Source organism: Panthera uncia (genome assembly GCF_023721935.1).
Source record: "Panthera uncia isolate 11264 chromosome C1 unlocalized genomic scaffold, Puncia_PCG_1.0 HiC_scaffold_4, whole genome shotgun sequence".
Taxonomy (NCBI): Eukaryota; Metazoa; Chordata; class Mammalia; order Carnivora; family Felidae; genus Panthera; species Panthera uncia.
Window position 1 is genome coordinate 95,574,988 of NW_026057585.1, and position 18,390 is coordinate 95,593,377.

The 18,390-nt window shown below is 48.2% G+C and overlaps 1 protein-coding gene across 8 annotated transcripts in view; it reads right to left on the reverse strand.

Moving 5' to 3' along the window:
* Positions 1–18,390, reverse strand: part of VPS13D (vacuolar protein sorting 13 homolog D) — a 257,455-nt gene that overhangs the window by 50,369 nt on the left and 188,696 nt on the right. For all 8 annotated transcript variants that reach the window (XM_049618063.1, XM_049618062.1, XM_049618059.1 and 5 more), the window contains one exon: positions 1,960–2,092. In XM_049618063.1, coding sequence (XP_049474020.1) covers positions 1,960–2,092 — 133 coding nt within the window. The remainder of the gene's footprint in view (positions 1–1,959; positions 2,093–18,390) is intronic.

Genomic DNA, 18,390 nt, shown 5'->3' on the forward strand with positions numbered 1-18,390 from the left:
AGCCAGACTCCCAGTTTTTAAAACAAGGAGACTGAATGGATTCTGGTTCTTGTTATCATTTAAGAATTTTTTTCATCCTGGGGGCACTTGGGTGGCTCGGTCGGTTAAGTGTCTGACTCTTGATTTCGACTCAGGTCTTGATCTCGCGGTTCAAGGGATCAAGCCCCACGTCGGGTTCTGCACTGACAGCGCAGAGCCTGCTTGGGATTCTCTCTCTCTCCCTCTCTCTCTGCCCTTTCCCTGCTCTCTCCAAATAAATTAATTAATTAAAAAACAAAAACGAAAACAAAAAACAATGGTTTCTTCCTGAAGGAAAAAGGATGTCACTCGCATACAATCCAGAGCTTCACGGAAACTCCTTGGATGAGGCTACCTGTTCCTGGAGATGCTGCACATACTGTATGAATGGTCCGTGGTTGGAGGGGATTTTGCAACCAACCTTGAACCCATCATCCATTTTTTTCAGCACACTGTCGTGTCCATCTGAAAAGTGAGGACAGCTATATTTTCTCTCCACATCCCAAGGATGCTAGACAGGTAAAGGCAATTATGCACAGTAAAGCATTTTACATTCATTAAGAACACAGTTCCTCCGACTCCCATGCACTATCATTATATTTACTAGGAAGAATGAGGAAACCTTTCACCCCACACGGCTGCCCAGCAACCAACTTTTTGAGTCCGTGAACACATTAATTTCAGCTAAATTTTACTCCTGGCTTGAATGTCTCCTTTGGGGCAGCTCCCTCTCCAGTTGGGCAGGCTTAAGAAAAGTAAAGGCATTTTGAGCCAGACCTCACAAGTGAGGAAAACCGATAAACAAAAACCCTGTCCTAAACGTTGTGTCCCAAGCCTGAAAAGAATTTTTTCTTTTTCTTCTCCACATTCCTCCTTCTTCCAAATGCAGATAATCTGAACTTGATCAGTCTTGATACGACTTCTGATAGCTTCAGATTATTTCTAAGGATCTGGTACCAACAGCGCAGTTTCCTAACCATCCTAACCTAACTATAAGCATGAACTGTATGCCAGGTATCGTGTGAGGGTCTGAAGTACAAAGGCGAATACACGGTGGTCTTTCTGCTCTCCTGACCTTCCCCATCTATCAGGAAAGCAAGACACACACACACAGCTGGCTAGAGACATGACCTAGACTGCCACGTGTGCCCTGATCGTCATTAGTTCTGACTGGGGACAGTGGGGCAAACGTCGCTTGAGTGGAGACTTCTTGGTTGAGTTGGACTCTGCCTGACAAGGAAGTGAGGCAGGGGAAGGGAGCAGAATGAACTGAGTGAGCAAGGCACGTCTGGGGAACAACACTGGGCTTCGGGTGGCTGAAATACAGCATGGCTGGGGGACAGTGGTTGGCCAAGTTGGCTGGGTTTGCATTTCCAAGGGCCTTGGATGTCACACTAAGAAGTTGTGGAGAAAAAACACAACAAAGGGCAAATGACTCGGAGGTAGAGCAGTAAAGGGCAGAATTCATACAAATTCAGAGGCTTAATACATCCATGCCATCACCTACACTCTTGGACACCTGCATTTACAATCCAGGTGAGTGTGCATTTACACAAGACTCAAAAACCTCTGGGCCACAAACCCGGCGGCCGGTTTCACATTTCACTCGCCACGGAAGGAACGCTCGGTAAGCAGGAGGCGGGTATCGAAGCGGCAATTCCGCATTCTAGAAAGGGGTTCAAATGATGATACCGTATCACATTTTGGGAACAGAAGCCAAAGAACAGGAAGGGATCGCGATGTGTGCAACGTGTGGAAAATAAATGAAGGCTTGCCACAGGCTGTAACATTTCAGTTGCGAGGAGGGTACAATAGGACAGCCTGGAAGGCTCTCGGGTACACCAAGCTCCCCGGCCTGGATGTCCGCTTGCCATCAGATGGGTGAAAAGGGCCCCGAAGAACTGTGGCAGGAGAGCCGTTCTCCCGGCAGCCGTGACTTACCGTGAGCCAGGCCGTGGATGCCGGCTACGAGGTGCTCCCCGCTCGTGGCCGCGTGGTATCTGATGTACTCCCGCTCCGACTGATGCCGATTGTCCATCGTCTTCCCTAAGCCGTCCGACAGCGTCCCCGCAAACTGGAACGGATCAAACACGGAAGGAAAAGGGTTTTAAAGCCTCGGCGCTGTTTTTGCTATTTTAATGATTTTACATAAACACCTTCCCTTGCTCCTAGCTGGGATTCAGTAGATACCAACGGAGAGAGAGATTAACTGCTGAGTCACAGATACCGTGTGTCCCAGGAGACTGGTTCTCAAGGCACTGGACGCACAAGATTGGAGGACGCGGACACGGGTGGACACGAGGTTCGCAAAACGTCTACTAACCGCCCCTAATGGCATCCACCTTCCACGGTCCTACTGCAAATTTACTGAAAAAAATTAAACGTATTCCAAAATGACCCCGTGGGGGAGAGGGACGTATTGGGATTCTATAATGTTAAGGACAGAGGCTCTCTGCGCAGAGAAATCAGTGGGATTCAAAATAGGAAACACGGCACCTTGTTGCTTTAGGGTTTGGTGCCAAACCTTTTAGAGACATCAACTGCCCTAAAGCGATGTCTTCTCTTTCACTTCTTCGGCAAGTACCGAGTGCCGAGGTGCCCGGCCCCATTTGTCCACAAGGGAAAATGAAGTATATGGAAAGGCTAACAGGTCAGGTCACCTTTCGTACGAAATGGCAGACTTGAACTCATGACTTCCAGTGCAAAATCCTCCCCCACAAATCAGGGAAAGATCTTATTTATCCTGGCATTCTTTTACCAGAGAAGCTGTCTCATCCGTCAAAGCTGGATAAAAAGGACATAAAACTCTGTTTTGTCACAAGACAATCTGAAAAGGTTTAAAGTGACAGTTAATAAACCACAGGGTACTTATCCTCATCATTCAGGCATAAAGAGGAAAGGATATCAAATATATAATTAACCTTCTCGGGAAGGATCTACCAAAACAAGTGGGTTAAGTGCCAGTGACCCAGGACTAACCTTTCAGAAAACTCACAGGAATGCTATTTAGACATAGAGCTCAGCACAAAGATTCAAGGCGAACAGCCTGCCTTGAAGGCCGAGTACACTGGGCAGCCCGGCCTTCGGGGCCTGTTTCACACTGGTCTGGCGAGGGACACTTTTTACACAGGTATGTCCTGGAAGCCACCAGGCCTGAGGCTTTGTGACACAAGGGACAGGAAAGGGGGAGTTCTGGGCCCAGAAGAAAGACGAGGGGAAGAACCAGCAACTCGAGGTAAAGCAATGGTTTCTGGAGCAAGAGAGGGGAACACACATTCCTTTCACTCAGCCTAAATGCTTTTACAATCCAGGGCAGTAATTACTGACCTTTCTGGAGATGCAGCCCCTATCATTATTTGCTTTAGGCCTTGCCTCCCCTGTCTCTCCGTGTCTAACTGGAGAGCTAAAGTTAATGAAAATTAATTTTCCAGCTGCCTTTAGGATGGAGACGCCACGGGATGTTGCAAAGCCAGCACTGTGAATCAATAAATGGGGCTTTAGTCAGGGATCCCGTCTGAGAGCCACCGTGAGCCATGAGTTTGGGCATCTGACCAGACCGGATTCGAGTCCTGCCTCAACCACTCCCGTAGCTACAGGAGCCTGAGCGAGGTGCCCTCCTGCCGAGCCTCCCCGGTGGCATCTGCAGAGTGACGATGGTACCAACGCTGCTACGTGGCTGGAAGAATTAGTGACAGGGGCTCAGGGTATGGCATCCAGTCAGCATTCTTACTGTTATTATTAGTCAGCTACTAGTCCCAGCGGGAACATCCTGCACCATGAAGAAAGCCTTTCAAAGGTTTAGAATTATGGTCATTTGCACTAGGCTTTAACATACACAAAAACAAACCCGCCCCCCCCCCCCCTTTCCAGCAGATAAACACCAGCCTCCAAAATGAGTTTCTGGAGTGGTACCATCTTTAAAATTAGAGTGCTGGATTTGGTGGTTTCCAAAATCCTTTCCAGCTCTGACAGTGTGTGATCTATGATCCAAGTCAGGACATCTTTATTAAGCACTTACTGTGGGCCCGGCCCAGATTTATGTACTGCTGGGGACACAAATACAGCCTTGGACCCATTCTCGAGGATGACGGTCTCACTGGGAAGGTAACAACCCCATACGTGAGACGGACAGCAATGAGGGTCTGCAACACAAACCGAAAGACTTGCAAATCGAGGGAGAAGAGGAAAACGTGACCCTTGTTTTAAGGGTAAAAAAAAAAAAAAAAAAAGGGAGTCCCTGCTACATTCTGGAACTATGTAGGCTGCCGGTGTGCCGGTGTTCTCCACTCAGGGTCTGGACAAAAACACTTTTCCCTGATGCCACAGAAGAGGTGAGGCAGCGGCCAGTGAGAGAGCCCTTCTCGGAAGCGCGATGTTTCCAGAGGCGCGTGTTCTGCCTGAAGAGTGCCCAGCGGCACCCACGCTCCTTCCGGGGTTTTGTCCGGGTCTCTCCCACTTCCTCAGACTCTCGTTTTCCTTGAAAAGAGGTCTGTCCTTGGAACAGATAAGGTCCTGACTACGGATTTCTGGCTGCTGACTAGGAAGAAATGAGAAATCCTATAACACTTTCCGCCCCCCCTTAAGAAAATATGATAGAATCCTCTAGGCAAACTGCCCGCCCCCACCCCCGCCCCCACCCCCAACACGAGTTCAATACCCGAGGTTTGGGAGCGAGCTCGCGCCAAAAGCTTAACTGCCAAGTGATTCTGCTACTGCCCCTTCACTCCCCCAGCACTGATTGGACCCGGGTGTTCTCAGTATAAAAATACCACATCGACCACAGCAGGGATGGGGTAAGATGACCTGAGAGATCACTCTTTCCTCTAAATGCTGGATTCTTCTGTGTGCTTCGTAGCTGTGGAAAGGTGCCCACACCTACTCAGCTTACTTACCCTAGGACTTCTGTCTGAATTCCCACTTCTCTGTGGGTAAACAAATTATTCACGAAAGCCAACTGGACTTGTCTTTTGTCACTTGTGGGTCCACGTAAGGGACACGAATGTTATTAGCAGGAAACTATTACCAAAGTCTTCATCCCTGTAACGGTGACTGACAACTCAGGAAATGGGAAGATGTTGAAATCCATGATCCAGCCAAACCCGTACTGATTAGAGGTTAATCAGATTTTACGGGGAGAGACTCTTTATAAGAACTAATCTGAAACCAGTGAGTTGACGGGTGCCGTGGTCAAAGAGGCTGGGCCTTGGGCCAGTCCACCGGGCTTCTGAGTATGAATCCGGGGCACCAAAAGCTTGTGGCCTTCTCTCACTGTGGGAGCACTTAGTCATACTCAATTCCACCTCTCTCATTCCCCACCTCAGTGGGAAAATAAATCATACCCCGTATCTTATTTCTCCCTCAAAGACAGGGTAAGAACACGGGCTGGAGAGGGCGGGGATTCCAGTAAAAGGACTCTGTACGGTGCCCTCCGGTACTGGTCTTCTCTGAGGCTGGGAAGTGTTATTTCACCCGTGTCCTTGAGTTAGAACACGATCGTCAAAACACAGCCGGGGTGCCCATGAAAGCCACGGTGTGCCGTGTGGCGGTGACTGGGCAGGACATCCGTTACCGCCCCACCCCCAGTTCTGCCTGTGTATTTTAAAAAGAAAAGCCAAATGCAACGAGACTCAAACTCACTTTGAAATATCTTCAGAGCAGATGCTCTTGGGCATGCTCGTGGATGTCGAAATGGGGAGTGAAGCTCGGAAGCAGAGATTCAGATAAGGGGAAAACTAATCTCAGAGGCAGCAGGGGAAAGGCTGAAAACCGTAAGGATATGAGCAAGCACAAAGCAGCGATGCACTGACCCACCAAGCAATCAAACATGTACAGAACACATACTGTGCACTAGGCTAGCACACAAGAGTCCTCAATCAGAGATGGCTTCTGCCTCCTGCCTCCGAGGACCTCGGAAATAACTTCACACCTGACTTTGGATTCTGTGGCACTGAATAGCCGTGAGATCATGGACAAGTAACTTCACCTCTGGGAGCCTGTGTCCTCATCTTCAAAATGGGAATGAGAATATCCACCCACGGGGAATGCCGGAACGATTAGACAATATGCGTGAAGCACTGAGCACAGAACCTGATACATACAAGGCATCCAATGAAAACAGTACTGCGTTATCTGAACTTCCATTTCTTCACCTGCAAAATGGAAATAATCAGGTCCCGTGGGGCTGTTGAGGGTTAAGCGAGATGGTGTGTATACGCAGGACTTGGCAGGTGCATCCCCGGAGAAGGGGAAGCTATGCGCCCAGGGGCAGAAAAGCCCGGGACAGACAGCATGGGCCAGGCTCGCACGCTGGGGAAGGACTAGCACTCAGAGGGAAATATGTAGACAATTTGTAACTCTCCTTGGTAAAAACGATACCTGGACACCAGAAGGAGCTTTGGGGGAGACGTAGGTCAATATAGCCCATTTTGTAGCGATTTCAAGTCCACAGAAGACTAGAAAGCTTCCAAGGAACACAACGTCCTTCAAAAAACCTGCTCTTACACTTGTGAAAACAACACGGATTTTTGTCCTTTCTTTCACTGAAGGAAGCTTTAGCATACACCACGCTTGTGAATTCTGGCCACAGTCGGAAGTCCTTAATTTCTGGAATGCCCTATCTTCAACCGGGGGGTAAAAAAATCTCAGAGGCGCTTCAAGATGCCAGTTCTACTGCGTGGCTGACGTACCCAGTGTCAATACCCCACCTTCCAGAAAGAATCCCATTGTCCATAGAAATGGAGCCGCTACAAATTAGCCCGGGGTTTGGGGCCAGGCTCGGGACAGTTGGTTTTACAAAACTGAAATTCAAGTAGATGCTGGAATAATGCAAGAGAAAAATTCACGCTGTGTCCCTCTGTTTGCTCCGATCAGTTTTCCTGACCCTTTTATGATATTCAGCAAGCATGGGATGCCAGAGATATTTGGCCAGTGTAACAGGAGCCTGGGCTTGAATTCCCCCCCCCCCCCCCCCCCCCCCCCCGCTTCTCTGGTGTTCTTCTTTCACGGTTATTTACCTAATGGAAATTTCCTCTTTAATGTCCTCGTTCCACCGAGTAATTGCTGGTGACAGTACCTTTCCCGTCACCAGGGCAAATGGTGGCCACAAATAGTGGCAAAGGGAGAGAAGGGCCAGGGCGTGGCCGTCTGAGGGGGTCTCGCGTCCTCCCACCCAGGAAGGTGTTCGACCGCACGGCTCAGCCACCAGCCTGGCTGCGATTCCAGGCAGCGCCGTCAGCTCCGCTAAGCGGGGGCACGTCAACTCGCAAACGCAGCTGTACGCCCGGTGCCTGAGAGCGCGGCTGATGTGCACGTGCGTCCTGGCAGCCGTGGCTCAACTCTCGAGCCTCGGTTTACCTAGCTGCAAAACACGAGACGCTCAGGGGCTGCTCTGAAGGGTTAAGGAACTAGCACAGAATGCCTGGCACCGCGTCTGGCACAGAGCAGCGGGCCCCCGATTTTTACAAGTTTCTTTTTCTTAATTTTTTTTTTTTTATTCATTTTTGAGAGAGACAGAGACAATATGAGTGAGGGGAGAGGCAGAGAGAGGGGGGAGAGAGAATGCCAAGCAGGCTTCTCGCCGTCAGCGCGGAGCCCGACGCGGGGCTCAAACTCCCGAAACCGTGAGATCATGACCTGATTTGAAACCAAGGGTCAGACGCTCCACTGACTGAGCACCCCCCCCCCAGCCGCCCCCCCTTTTTACAAGTTTCTTACAAGTTTCTTACAAGTGGTGCTGAGGCTTAAGCTCGAGAGTCCTTTCCGGCTCTGCTGGGACACCAGCAGAAAACGTGCTGCCAACCCCTCAAGTCCTCCACACGAGGCATCACCACTTCACTCTCACACCGTTACCAGAGCCACACTTAGAACCCATTCTCCGTGTGGGCGTTGCCTTGACATCGAAAACCCCTCTTGCGACCCTTGTGGCAAAGAGGCAAGAGTTAACGGGGAACGGGATCCAGCCAGCAACGGGGATCAATCGCTGACACGAGGCCAACCAAACGGCCAGACGGTGAAGGGTCCGGCCGGGACTGGGGAAGGGCATTAATAAAGAAACAAAGGAAAAAAGAAGGACATGGAACAAGTTGAGGTTTGGCAAGAAAGAGGCAATTTTGGAGCCCGGATCTCTCTCCTCTCCACTAGAAGTGGGACAGGTTTGTCTGTTTTCAGTTCTACTTGGTTATGATTACATATAGCCCTTAAGGCAAGGAGAGGAAGGAGGAAGAATCCAGCACAGAGACCCTGCATAAGAATAACAAAGACACTTTTTTAAACCTAGGACTCACATTATACAGCAGTAACAGGCCCAAGCCAATGACCTTGCTTTTTTTTTTTTTTTTTTTTTCTCTGGTGATGTACAAACCTTCTGACCCTGGGACCTACATACACCATGTTGCTATTTCATGGATAAACACTTATCAGGCAGCAGACACTCCTTCGCAGTTAAGAAACAAAGTTATCCAAAGCCACCCAGAATTATCTCGGCACACAAGGTCTCAACATAAGCAACAAAGTCAGACCTCAGGATTGTCCTGGTTCTTAACTAGCCCAAGACGCACGCCTGCTGAATTGGCAAGTCTCCCTTGCTATTCTGCAACTCTGACCCGGTTTTGAACTCAGATGTTGTCTCAGATTAATCTAGAAGCTCAGAGTGGTTTGAGGCACTCTCCTGAAAGGATTGTGCCTTTTCTTCAAAAAGGATGGGCAGAGTTGGCTATGAGGCTTTAAAACCACAGCAGTAAGCAGAATACACGGGGGAATCAGGAAGACTGATGTTCAACAACAGACACGTGCCACGGCTTCCTCACATTCAATTTTCCCTGTTTTTCCTATACCAGGTGTAAAGAATCATGTGGGCAGGATGAATCTTTAAACCCAGCTGCGGGATGGGATGGGGTCCTACCTTCAGCCCGTCATAAGCTTTTCCCCAGAAGGGGAAATCACGTTGAGGGTGCCAGGCCTCTACTCGTCTACTGCTGAAAATCCCTCACGGCCCACAGGAGAAGCCAGAAGGTGGGTTTCAGTAGAGCTGGTGCCAGTCAAGGAGAATAAGTCTTCCCACCCCATGAGAGACCTCCCGTCTGCCATCCTAACAAGGCATAAATTGAAAAGATATGAATATGCCTAAATGGCCAGTTTCTCAGTACTGAACCAGGAGATAGATTATGTTATGGGGGAAAAAAAAATCCCTCCAAGGGTCACACCATAATGGCTGACTTGGCCAATAAATGATTTCAACTCTAGGGAAGCACACAGGCTTTGAAAAGCAAGGCAGGCATCCTGGTCCCAACTCTGTCACTAGTAATCAGCGAGGTCAACACGAGCAAAGCACAGTCTTCAGGGATCGGCATCTTCATCTATAAAACAGGAAGAACACTACCCACAGAGTCGCTGCAGGAATCCCAAGAGACCTTGGTTTTAAAAGGACTGGGGCGGGGGGGACAACACGAAGCGATGTGTAAATGCCAACGGTTATTACCGCAAATCCTTCTCTTTCTTCTAAGGACAGCACTGCTCCCCCTTCCTCCCTGACTGAATCCTGTATATCTCATCCTATAATACAGGAATCACCTTATACCCGTTCTGGAACAAAGGAAAGCATAAAGAAGTCAATTATACGTAGATCGAAATCTCAAAATACAGAAACTAGAAATGGAATGGAACATTTCACAACAGAAAAGAAGCTTGAGCTTATCTCATTTCTAGTCACAAGGATTTCAATCTTGTACTTGGTATTTCAAATAAATAGATATATTCTCTTTAATGCCAAAAGCCTGGGAAAGAAGGGGGTGGATGACCCCGTAAAGAATAATCAGAGACGCTAGGCACTATTGTAAACTGGGCTTCTTACTGACAAAGTCAGATACATTTCAAGGGTTTGACATATCTTGATGAGGTTTCGTTTTGTTTTTTTAAAGAAAATGGTCTCCACCTGGTTTCTTCATATAAATGAAGTTTTATTTTTTATTTTATTTTTTGAGAGCAAGAGAGAGAGAGAGAGCACGCATACACACACAGCAGGGAAGGGGCAAAGGGAGACAGAAGGAGAGAATCTTAAGCAGGCTCCACAGTGTGCAGCTGGACAACGCGGGGCTCCAGGTCACAACCATGAGACCGTGACCTGAGCCAAAATCAAGAGTCAGATGCTTAACCGACTGAGCCACCCAGGCGCCTCTAAATAAGTAAAGCTTTAAATGAGTAGGCAGAATAAAGGAAAGCTTCCAACTGCTGAAGACCATAGTGTAACTTCTGGAATTGTAAACATGAACCAACACTGTTTACTAATGTATCAGGCATTGTTCTAAGGGCTGGCCATCTTTGAAATCATTTGTTAGTTTAATCCATAGGACAACCCTACGAGGTAGGCTCTGTTATTATCCCCATTGGACAGATGAAACTGGAAAGACCATGATCACCTCCAACAAAAGTCTACTAAGAATCTACCTATATTTGACACTGGGTCATCTACGGAGGGAATCCAACCATGATTTTTGTTATTCCCTCCATGGAAAATTCCTTCCTGAATGCCAGTGAAAATCGCATACAGATGCCAAGTAGACATCTTTCCTTTCCTAAGCAATGGTGGCGACAAATGAAGGAAGCTAAGGGAAGCATAGAAATGATAAAGTTTCTGAAAAATTACATGCACATCCCTGAACAAGAAAGAGAGTCAGGCTCCAATCCCCTTTCTTCATCAACACCCTACCCCCTTCCATCACCCATTTTTTTGCCTTATGCCATGTAGCCTACTTCCTCCTTTCCCCAAAGTCATCACTATCACATCTGAAATGGGCCCCAGAGAAGGATGAAGTTCTGGAGACGTCCATTACATGGATCACGTGACCCCACATTAGGTCACAGTACTAGTGGGCGCCATTTACGGCTGGGAAGAAAGATGGACGCCAAGCTAGGGTGAGGGTCGGGACCAGTGATTTCGAGAGCCCCTGCTTGCACAGAAAAGGTCTGCTCTTCCATCCCAGCTTCTTACAGAAGGATTTGCGGAAGGGGAGCTCAAAGATTTGCTTTGTCACAGCTGGTCTGGTCCTAACTACAGACAAAGACCACTGCTCCGGCAAGGGCATTCTATGTACCAGTGAGTGACACATATGGAGATACAAATTCAAGGGGGAGGGGATGAAGGCAAAAGAGAGCTGCGGGGAGAGAATGAGCGTCAGCCAGCCGCACTCCTGGGTAAGAAAGGATCCTGCAAGTGCGTCCCATTCGGCCTCCACTCCTCTAGTCTGTGTAGCTCCAACGTTACTCCTGACAGCCCCACTTGTCGGAGAGTCACAGAGAACCCACAGAGGAAGCTAAGGGGCTGCTTTTTACGACTACTCGACATTTTATGGGGGTGGGTGGGGTAGAGTCTGCACTGGGGACAACCAGACATTCAAAAGCCAACACCTCAATGTGTTCAGGAAGTTGTTCATTAGCAAGCGTGATGAACGTGACAGAAGACACCACATTCGGAACTGGTGTTTGGCACCTGGGAGAACAAGAGAAGGTGAACCTCTCTTTTTGGGGTTATGATAAGAAGGGGAAGCAGCTCAGCTCCTAAGGCACTTACGTTAAGCCCTCCCTCATTTCTCCTGAGACATGGCTTGTTCCCCAGCTCCAAGGAAAGGGCAAAAGAAGGTTCTTTGAGGAATGGCCTCAAATGTTCCCAACCCTTCAGATGGGCTAAAATAAAAATAAAATGGCAGTTTAGCTATTTCCCAACAGCTCCGAAGAAACCTCCGCTCCTTGTCTGTCGCCTGAACTCCTTGGTGGCCTTTTAGGACGAGGCGTTCTTGCCTTTGCTATCTTTCAGCCCCACAAAGGCTGAGTTGGGGGTGGACATTCAGAATTCACACCCATCTACTTCCTGTAGATCTAGGGTTTTTCAAGCCTGCTGCATGAGCTGTTTCCAGGTTAACAGATTTCAGGCCTAAAAAACAAGTCTTGGAATGAGGAAGAAAAGCCAATCCACTTAAGTCAACAGTGAAAAAGGGAACGTGATCAGGGAGGCTTCAAAAGTACTAGTACCTTTTAGTATATTCTACTCTATAACATTCTCTTATTCTAGTCTATCGTTTACACTGAATGGTAGGTTCTGGGATTTGTTTGTCCTTTAAACTGTACATATACCATATGACACTCTATTGATGGGCTCTTCCATGATTTAAAAACATTATTTATCGAATTAAAAAATGTTTATGGAACTTGTTTTCTAAATATATGACCAAAGGCAGAATTCATTTTTAAAAATAAAAATTAGCTTTATGAAAATCATGCCTGTGTGTGAAATGCCACCATATTCAAAAACATCATGAACAGAACGTTTTGTAAATTTTGGCAAGCAGGCAGGAAAAGAGGAAAAAACAGAAGCCCACAAATAACCTAAGGAAAACAATGGAAGATGACTTGGACGGCCATCTCTTAAGAACCTTGCAGAAAACTCCTCACTGCAATGGTGGAGACAAAAGCCAACTGCATAAAGGTCCTTTCTCTATTCAATACCTTCCTTCCTCCCATAAGAACAAGGGAAATCTTGGGGCGCCTGGCTGGCTCAGTCGGTTGAGCGTCCGACTTCAGGTCGGGTCACGATCTCGCGGTCCGTGAGTTCGGGCCCCGCGTCGGGCTCTGGGCTGACGGCTCGGAGCCTGGAGCCTGCTTCGGATTCTGTGTCTCCCTCTCTCTCTGCCCCTCCCCTGCTCATGCTCTGTCTATATCTCTCTCAAAAATAAACAAACGTTAAAAAAAGAAAAGAAAAAAAAAAAGAAAATCCTCCATTCAGACACGGGGTAACAAGTCTTGTCATGTGACTTTAGTTTCCTCTCTTAGGTTAGAGCCACAATGTCCAACAAGGTGACCACGTGTCCTAGGAGGCATTTAATACGTGGTGGGACAAATTAAGACACGCTGTAATGCAGCTCCATGCTAATGACAGGGAGCCCGCTTGGGATTCTCTCTCTCTCCGTCTCTCCCTCTCTGCCCTTCCCCGACTTGTGCATAAGCAGCTCACACGCATGCCTGCACGCGCTCTCCCCCCCCCCCCCAAAAATAAATAAACAAATGTTTTAAAAAAGACACGCTGTAAATATACAATACATACTGGACTTCAAAGACGAGGTGAAAAAATAATGTAAAACATCTCAATTATTCTTACATACTGATTACAAATTGAAATGAGAATATTTTGGATATTATGGGTAAAGTAAAAATAGTAAAAATCATTTATGTTTCTTTTTACTTTTTTAAAAATTCTACTAGAAAATCTTAAATTATACAAATTACGTGGCTCATATTATATTTTTATTGGACAGTGCTGGTTTAGAGGTCTGACTCTAAAAATTTTAAGGACACAGCTTATTAAACTAAAAATTAAATTCAGAAGGTACCCGAGTCTCCAATTTCAGTCCATTTCTTCCACTCAGACTCTATCTCTAGGTAACCAAGACTATCTTACAAATGGCTGCTATTCACCTAAGCAAAGAACAATAGTCGGAAGGCAGCGGTTTGGATTTAGGGAGAAAAAGCTGTGGTTACTCAAGATGGAAATACAGAAGGAAGGTCTCATGTCTCCAATCTTCCTGGCCTCTTCCTCTCAGACCGACAAATACAATGGAATCTGTTCTATCTGAAAAAGGCCTTCCTCAGGCCTTCCTGAGTTAAGCGTCTGACTCTGGATTTTGGCTCAGGTCATGAACTCACAGTCGTGAGATCGAACCCCACATCCCCATGTGGGCCCTGTGCTGAGCATGGAGGCTGCTTGAGATTCTCTCCCTTTCCCCCTCTGCCCCTCCCCAGCTCGCACATGCACATGTACTCTCTCTGTAAAATAAACAAACAAAAAAAGGGCTTTTTTTTTTTTTTTAAAGCTCCCTGCCATTCGAGCTGTCACTCGCTCCGTTTCCCCCTCTGTGGCCATATCTTTCACAAGAATGTTCTAAACTCACTGCTGCCACTGTCTGTTTCTTCTATTAACTGAAGGTTCTGAAGGCATGTGCCTAGAGTAAATAATACAAGACAGGCAAGACAGGGATGAAAACAGGTAATGGTGTCTGTCTTTCAATATCCTTGAAGTTCAGACAAAGCTGGAAACAGAGGGAAACAAATTTGGTAGCAGTTAAAGACTGGTTTCTTAGCACCTTGCTCAGAGACAGGATCCCAGGCATCATTTGTTCCTGGGCTACAGGTGTAAAGCCTAAGGGTGTATCCAACAGGCAGCATCTAGGGAAGAAAACAAAAGCCATTTCAAGCCCAAGGCAAAGGCAGGAGACAAGACAGAAAGAATTCCCTGAGACGGATGGAAGAGCTATCAGTTTTTTTGCATAGGGTGCCCGTGGCTTTGCTGATGGGCAGGAAGGGGTCTCTCAGCAGATCTCAGACCATAACGACTTCTGTTAAGTCTACCTAAGGGCCAGGGAGAGGGGAAAACAGGAATTCATCGCCTTGGATGTTTCTTAATCTTCAGATAAGTGCCACAACTTCCTGTTAGCCAAAGAGGAGCCCACGATGCAGTTAAAATGAACTTCAAAGAACAAGATGAGAATGTGAAACTGGGAGATGGTCCCTGTAAAAACTACCTCGCTCCAGGGATTCAGTGATGGTGGCCCTTTAAGTTTGAAGGGGGCGGGGGGCGGGGGCGGGGTGAAGCTTGTTGAAGGCACGCCCAGTGCTGCGCCTGTCTTGTCCACCTTTGCATCCCCAGAGCTATGGACAGAGCCTGGCGTGGGGTGTGGACGTACATGTGACAGTGTCAACTCTGGAACGGACAGGTGCTGGTGCCCACAGCAAGCCCAGAATGAACCCAGAGTCGCTTTGGGAAGCAATGACCAAAAAGATTCCGCCATTTGACTTGAAAGTCTGTCTTTCTAAAAATGGGCTTCTTCATGTATGCAAATACATTTTCTCATGTTGAGGGGCATCTGGTTTTGGACCTTGATGGTACTTGTCTATTCTGCATATTAAGCTCCAGATGACACGGAGGAGACGAAGAGATTCCAGTCGAGTATTCTCTCTAAGGCATCTTCCTGGGAGGCAGAGATCCCTCTAGGGAAACAGCACAGGAAAGTGGAAATCACAGCAGGTCTGGAGTCGTACCTCTGGGTTCAAATTCCGCCTTCACTTACTGGCTCTGTGATCTTGGGCAACTTCTTGGAGACTTGGTGCCTTACCCGCAAACTGAGATAATACCCAACTCCCAGGGTCTGTCGGCTCCTTTCCTCCTTTCCTCTCTTCCCTTCTATACACATAAACATACTGATAGTCAACAGTGTGCCAGGGCTGGCCGTTCTAAAGGCTGGTGACACAGCCGTGGATAACACAGACAGAACTTTTATCCCTTATAGGATTTATATGCAAATTGCATAGACAATCACATAAGTAAATAAAATGAAAGGGATAATAAATGTTAAGTAAGAAATGAAGCAGGTAAGGAGGATAAGAGATGGTGTTGGAAGGCAGGGGGTGCAATTTTAGGGGGAGGAGGGGGCACCAAGAAGAGCTTCGGTGACAAAGTAACGACTGGACGAAGAACATACAGGTGAAAACCAAGGGGTTATGGAACCTTCCAGGAAGAAAGAACTGCTAGGGCAGAGATCCCAAGGCAGTGGTTCTGAGGCAGGCAGTTGAGAGACGGCTGGAAGGTCCGATGACGGGCTGAGCGAGGTGGAGGGAGGCGAGGGGTACAAGATGAGTTTAGCAAAGGACGGGACAGGCTGCAAGTGCCTAAGAAACCACGTGCAGATCTTAATTTTCTACGCGGACTGGAACGGGAAGCCACCGGAGGGGTCTGAGCTGAGGAATGACACGATCTGAGCTGAGCTTCGATGTGTATGGTAGCTCCAGCTGCTGCCTGAAGAACAGATGTGAAGGGGGGAGGCAGGAGGGAGGCAGGGGGGAGGCTGTGGTACAGCTGAGTGGGCCTGTGGACGCCCCTGAGACGTGGTACGACGGGAGTCAAGGATGACCCCAAGGTATGAGCTGAGCGGCTGAAAGAAAGGAGAAAGAATGGCATAAAGTGCCCAGCACATGGGGAGTGATCAAGTATTAGTTCCTCTTTATACGTAAAAACTCTCGGTGCTGATTCCCAGCAAAGGTGTCCAAGATGGAGTCAGCTAGGCCACACTGAAGCTAGGAAAGATCTGGAGGGAGAAAAGGCAAACAAGAGAATACTCAGCAGTTGGCTCTACTGTGCAAACATCCCGACGGTGATTACCTCCGTGAGAAGAAGGCACACCTCTCACTCCAAAATTATTCATCTGTGAGAGATGAGGGGATGAGAGGCCAACCTCCATATGGTCAGTGAGTACAGAACCACGTTTTCCTTCCTGAGCAGAAAAGGGCCCGTGGAAGGGCGCCTGGGTGGCTCAGTCGGTTGGGCATCTGACTCTTGGTGTCTGACTCTTGATTCCAGCTCAGGTCATGATCTCACTGTTCATCGGGCTCTATGCTGACAGTGTGGAGCCTGCTTGGGATTCCGCCCCCCCCCCTCCTCTCTCTACCTCTCCCCTGCTCTCATGCTCTCTCTAAAAATAATAAATATTAAAAAAAAAATGACCCATGGAAAAGAGCAATAAATCATGTGCTGAGAACCCAACAGAAATGTAAAGAAACAGCAAATTTTGTGTTCTGTGCATACATCTCCAGCTCCTATACAAGTGACTCGGTCTACCCAGTCTAGGACACAGGTGGCAACCACAGATGCTGAAGTTCGGGGTGATGGAGGTGGGGAAGCAAGTACTGGAGAGCCCACTCCTGAGGGACATCTGCCAGGTTTTACTACCCAAGGAGCCTCTTCTTCATCTCGTTTGTCAAGCAGCCCAACCCAAGTTTGGTCTTGAGACTCACAGGACCCAGGACCCGATCCTCCCCACCCAAGAGCTGGGGCAGCCCCCAGCCCACACTGCAATTTCGAGCGCGAGGCTCAAGTTCCAAGAAGTCACTGGGAGCCCTATGTAGCCTTGGCCCAAATACTGGCAACGAGACAGCAGCTGTTTCTCCACCAAGATAAATGTCCCCTCTGAATCTGTACGTGAAAAACTAAGATTCCAAATACAAATGGACACTGTTACCTGCCTTGAGTGGACACAGGAAAGAAGGGATTTCCAGAGAAAAATCTACTGACTGGAGAGAATGAGGCAAGAGAGGGTGGAGGGTAGAAAGGTCACGGAACACATTCTAATACAGAATGTGCTCTTCCCTCTCAAATTTAGGTCAGATCTAGTTTTAGCCATAAAGGACGTGGCGGAACAGCAGAAAAGACCGACCAAATGAGGTCCGATAAATTGATTTCCCCATGAAAAAAATTAATTCGTGGTTTGGGGATCGATGGCAAACATTCCATCTGTGGAGCTCCAAATTAGGCGGGAAAGCCCGGCTGAAGAACAAGGCCACAGCCTCCTTCCCGCCTTTCTGGCCCAGTTGTTTTAAGCGAGGCCTAAACGCCTTCTCCTGTACCCAGGACTTGGGAGTGTGTTTGCTCTGGGCTTTGGGGAGGGTGGTTTTCTGCTGTGTGTAGATGCAGATATCAGGTTAATTGGAAATGGCCGGACGCAGTCCGGGCCTTAGTACTAGACCGAGTCACTCCGGCCAGAAAGAACAGTTGGGCTGGATTTGCAATCTACCTGCTGTGAACAGGCCGTGATTTGGTTTGGGCTCTAATTATATAAAGAGCCAGTTAGGTTTGTTTTTTCCGGAGGGCGTGGGGGCTGTTGATGGTTTTGGCCCCCTCTGTGAAAGATGGAACTGTTCTACCACATATATAAAATACTTGCAAAACAGTTAACATTTTATATGCGCAGATTCTGGGCAAATCATGACATCACCAGACTTAAAAAGTGAAAAATTCCATTACGTCTCTTCCCCTTGGAATTCCCTTAGAGCTGGTAAGTGGGGGGGAGGCGAGAGAGGAAGGGAAACATAAGGATTTGAAATGGCGGGCCAGTCTTCTCCTCAAGAGACCCGCTGACTGTGCGGCACGCCTTGCCGTCCCCGTGGCCCGCTGCCTAGGTGCTGGTACTCCTAAGCCACCTCCCCTCATGCTCCACATCCCCGAGCAAGCCTTGTTTGGGTTGCCCCATGTGTGCCCCTTGAGGCCTGCCTCCCCCCCCCCCCCCCGCCACTTCCTGTCGACATGGCCAACATCTCCTTGAACTTCAAGATTTGGCACCGGCATTCCATGCTTCGTGTAGGCCTTCCCTGCCCTGGGTTGAAAGGTTCAGCCCCTCCTTTACTACCCTGCTGGACCTGCGCAGACTTCCGTCCCAGCACCCACAATGCTCCCCGCACACGTGCGTTTACAGGACCTTCTCCTGTGCTGGACTGGGACCCTGAGCAGGGAGCACCTGCGTTGTATTCCTGTTGGTTTCCGCTGTGCCTAGGACAGAGCCT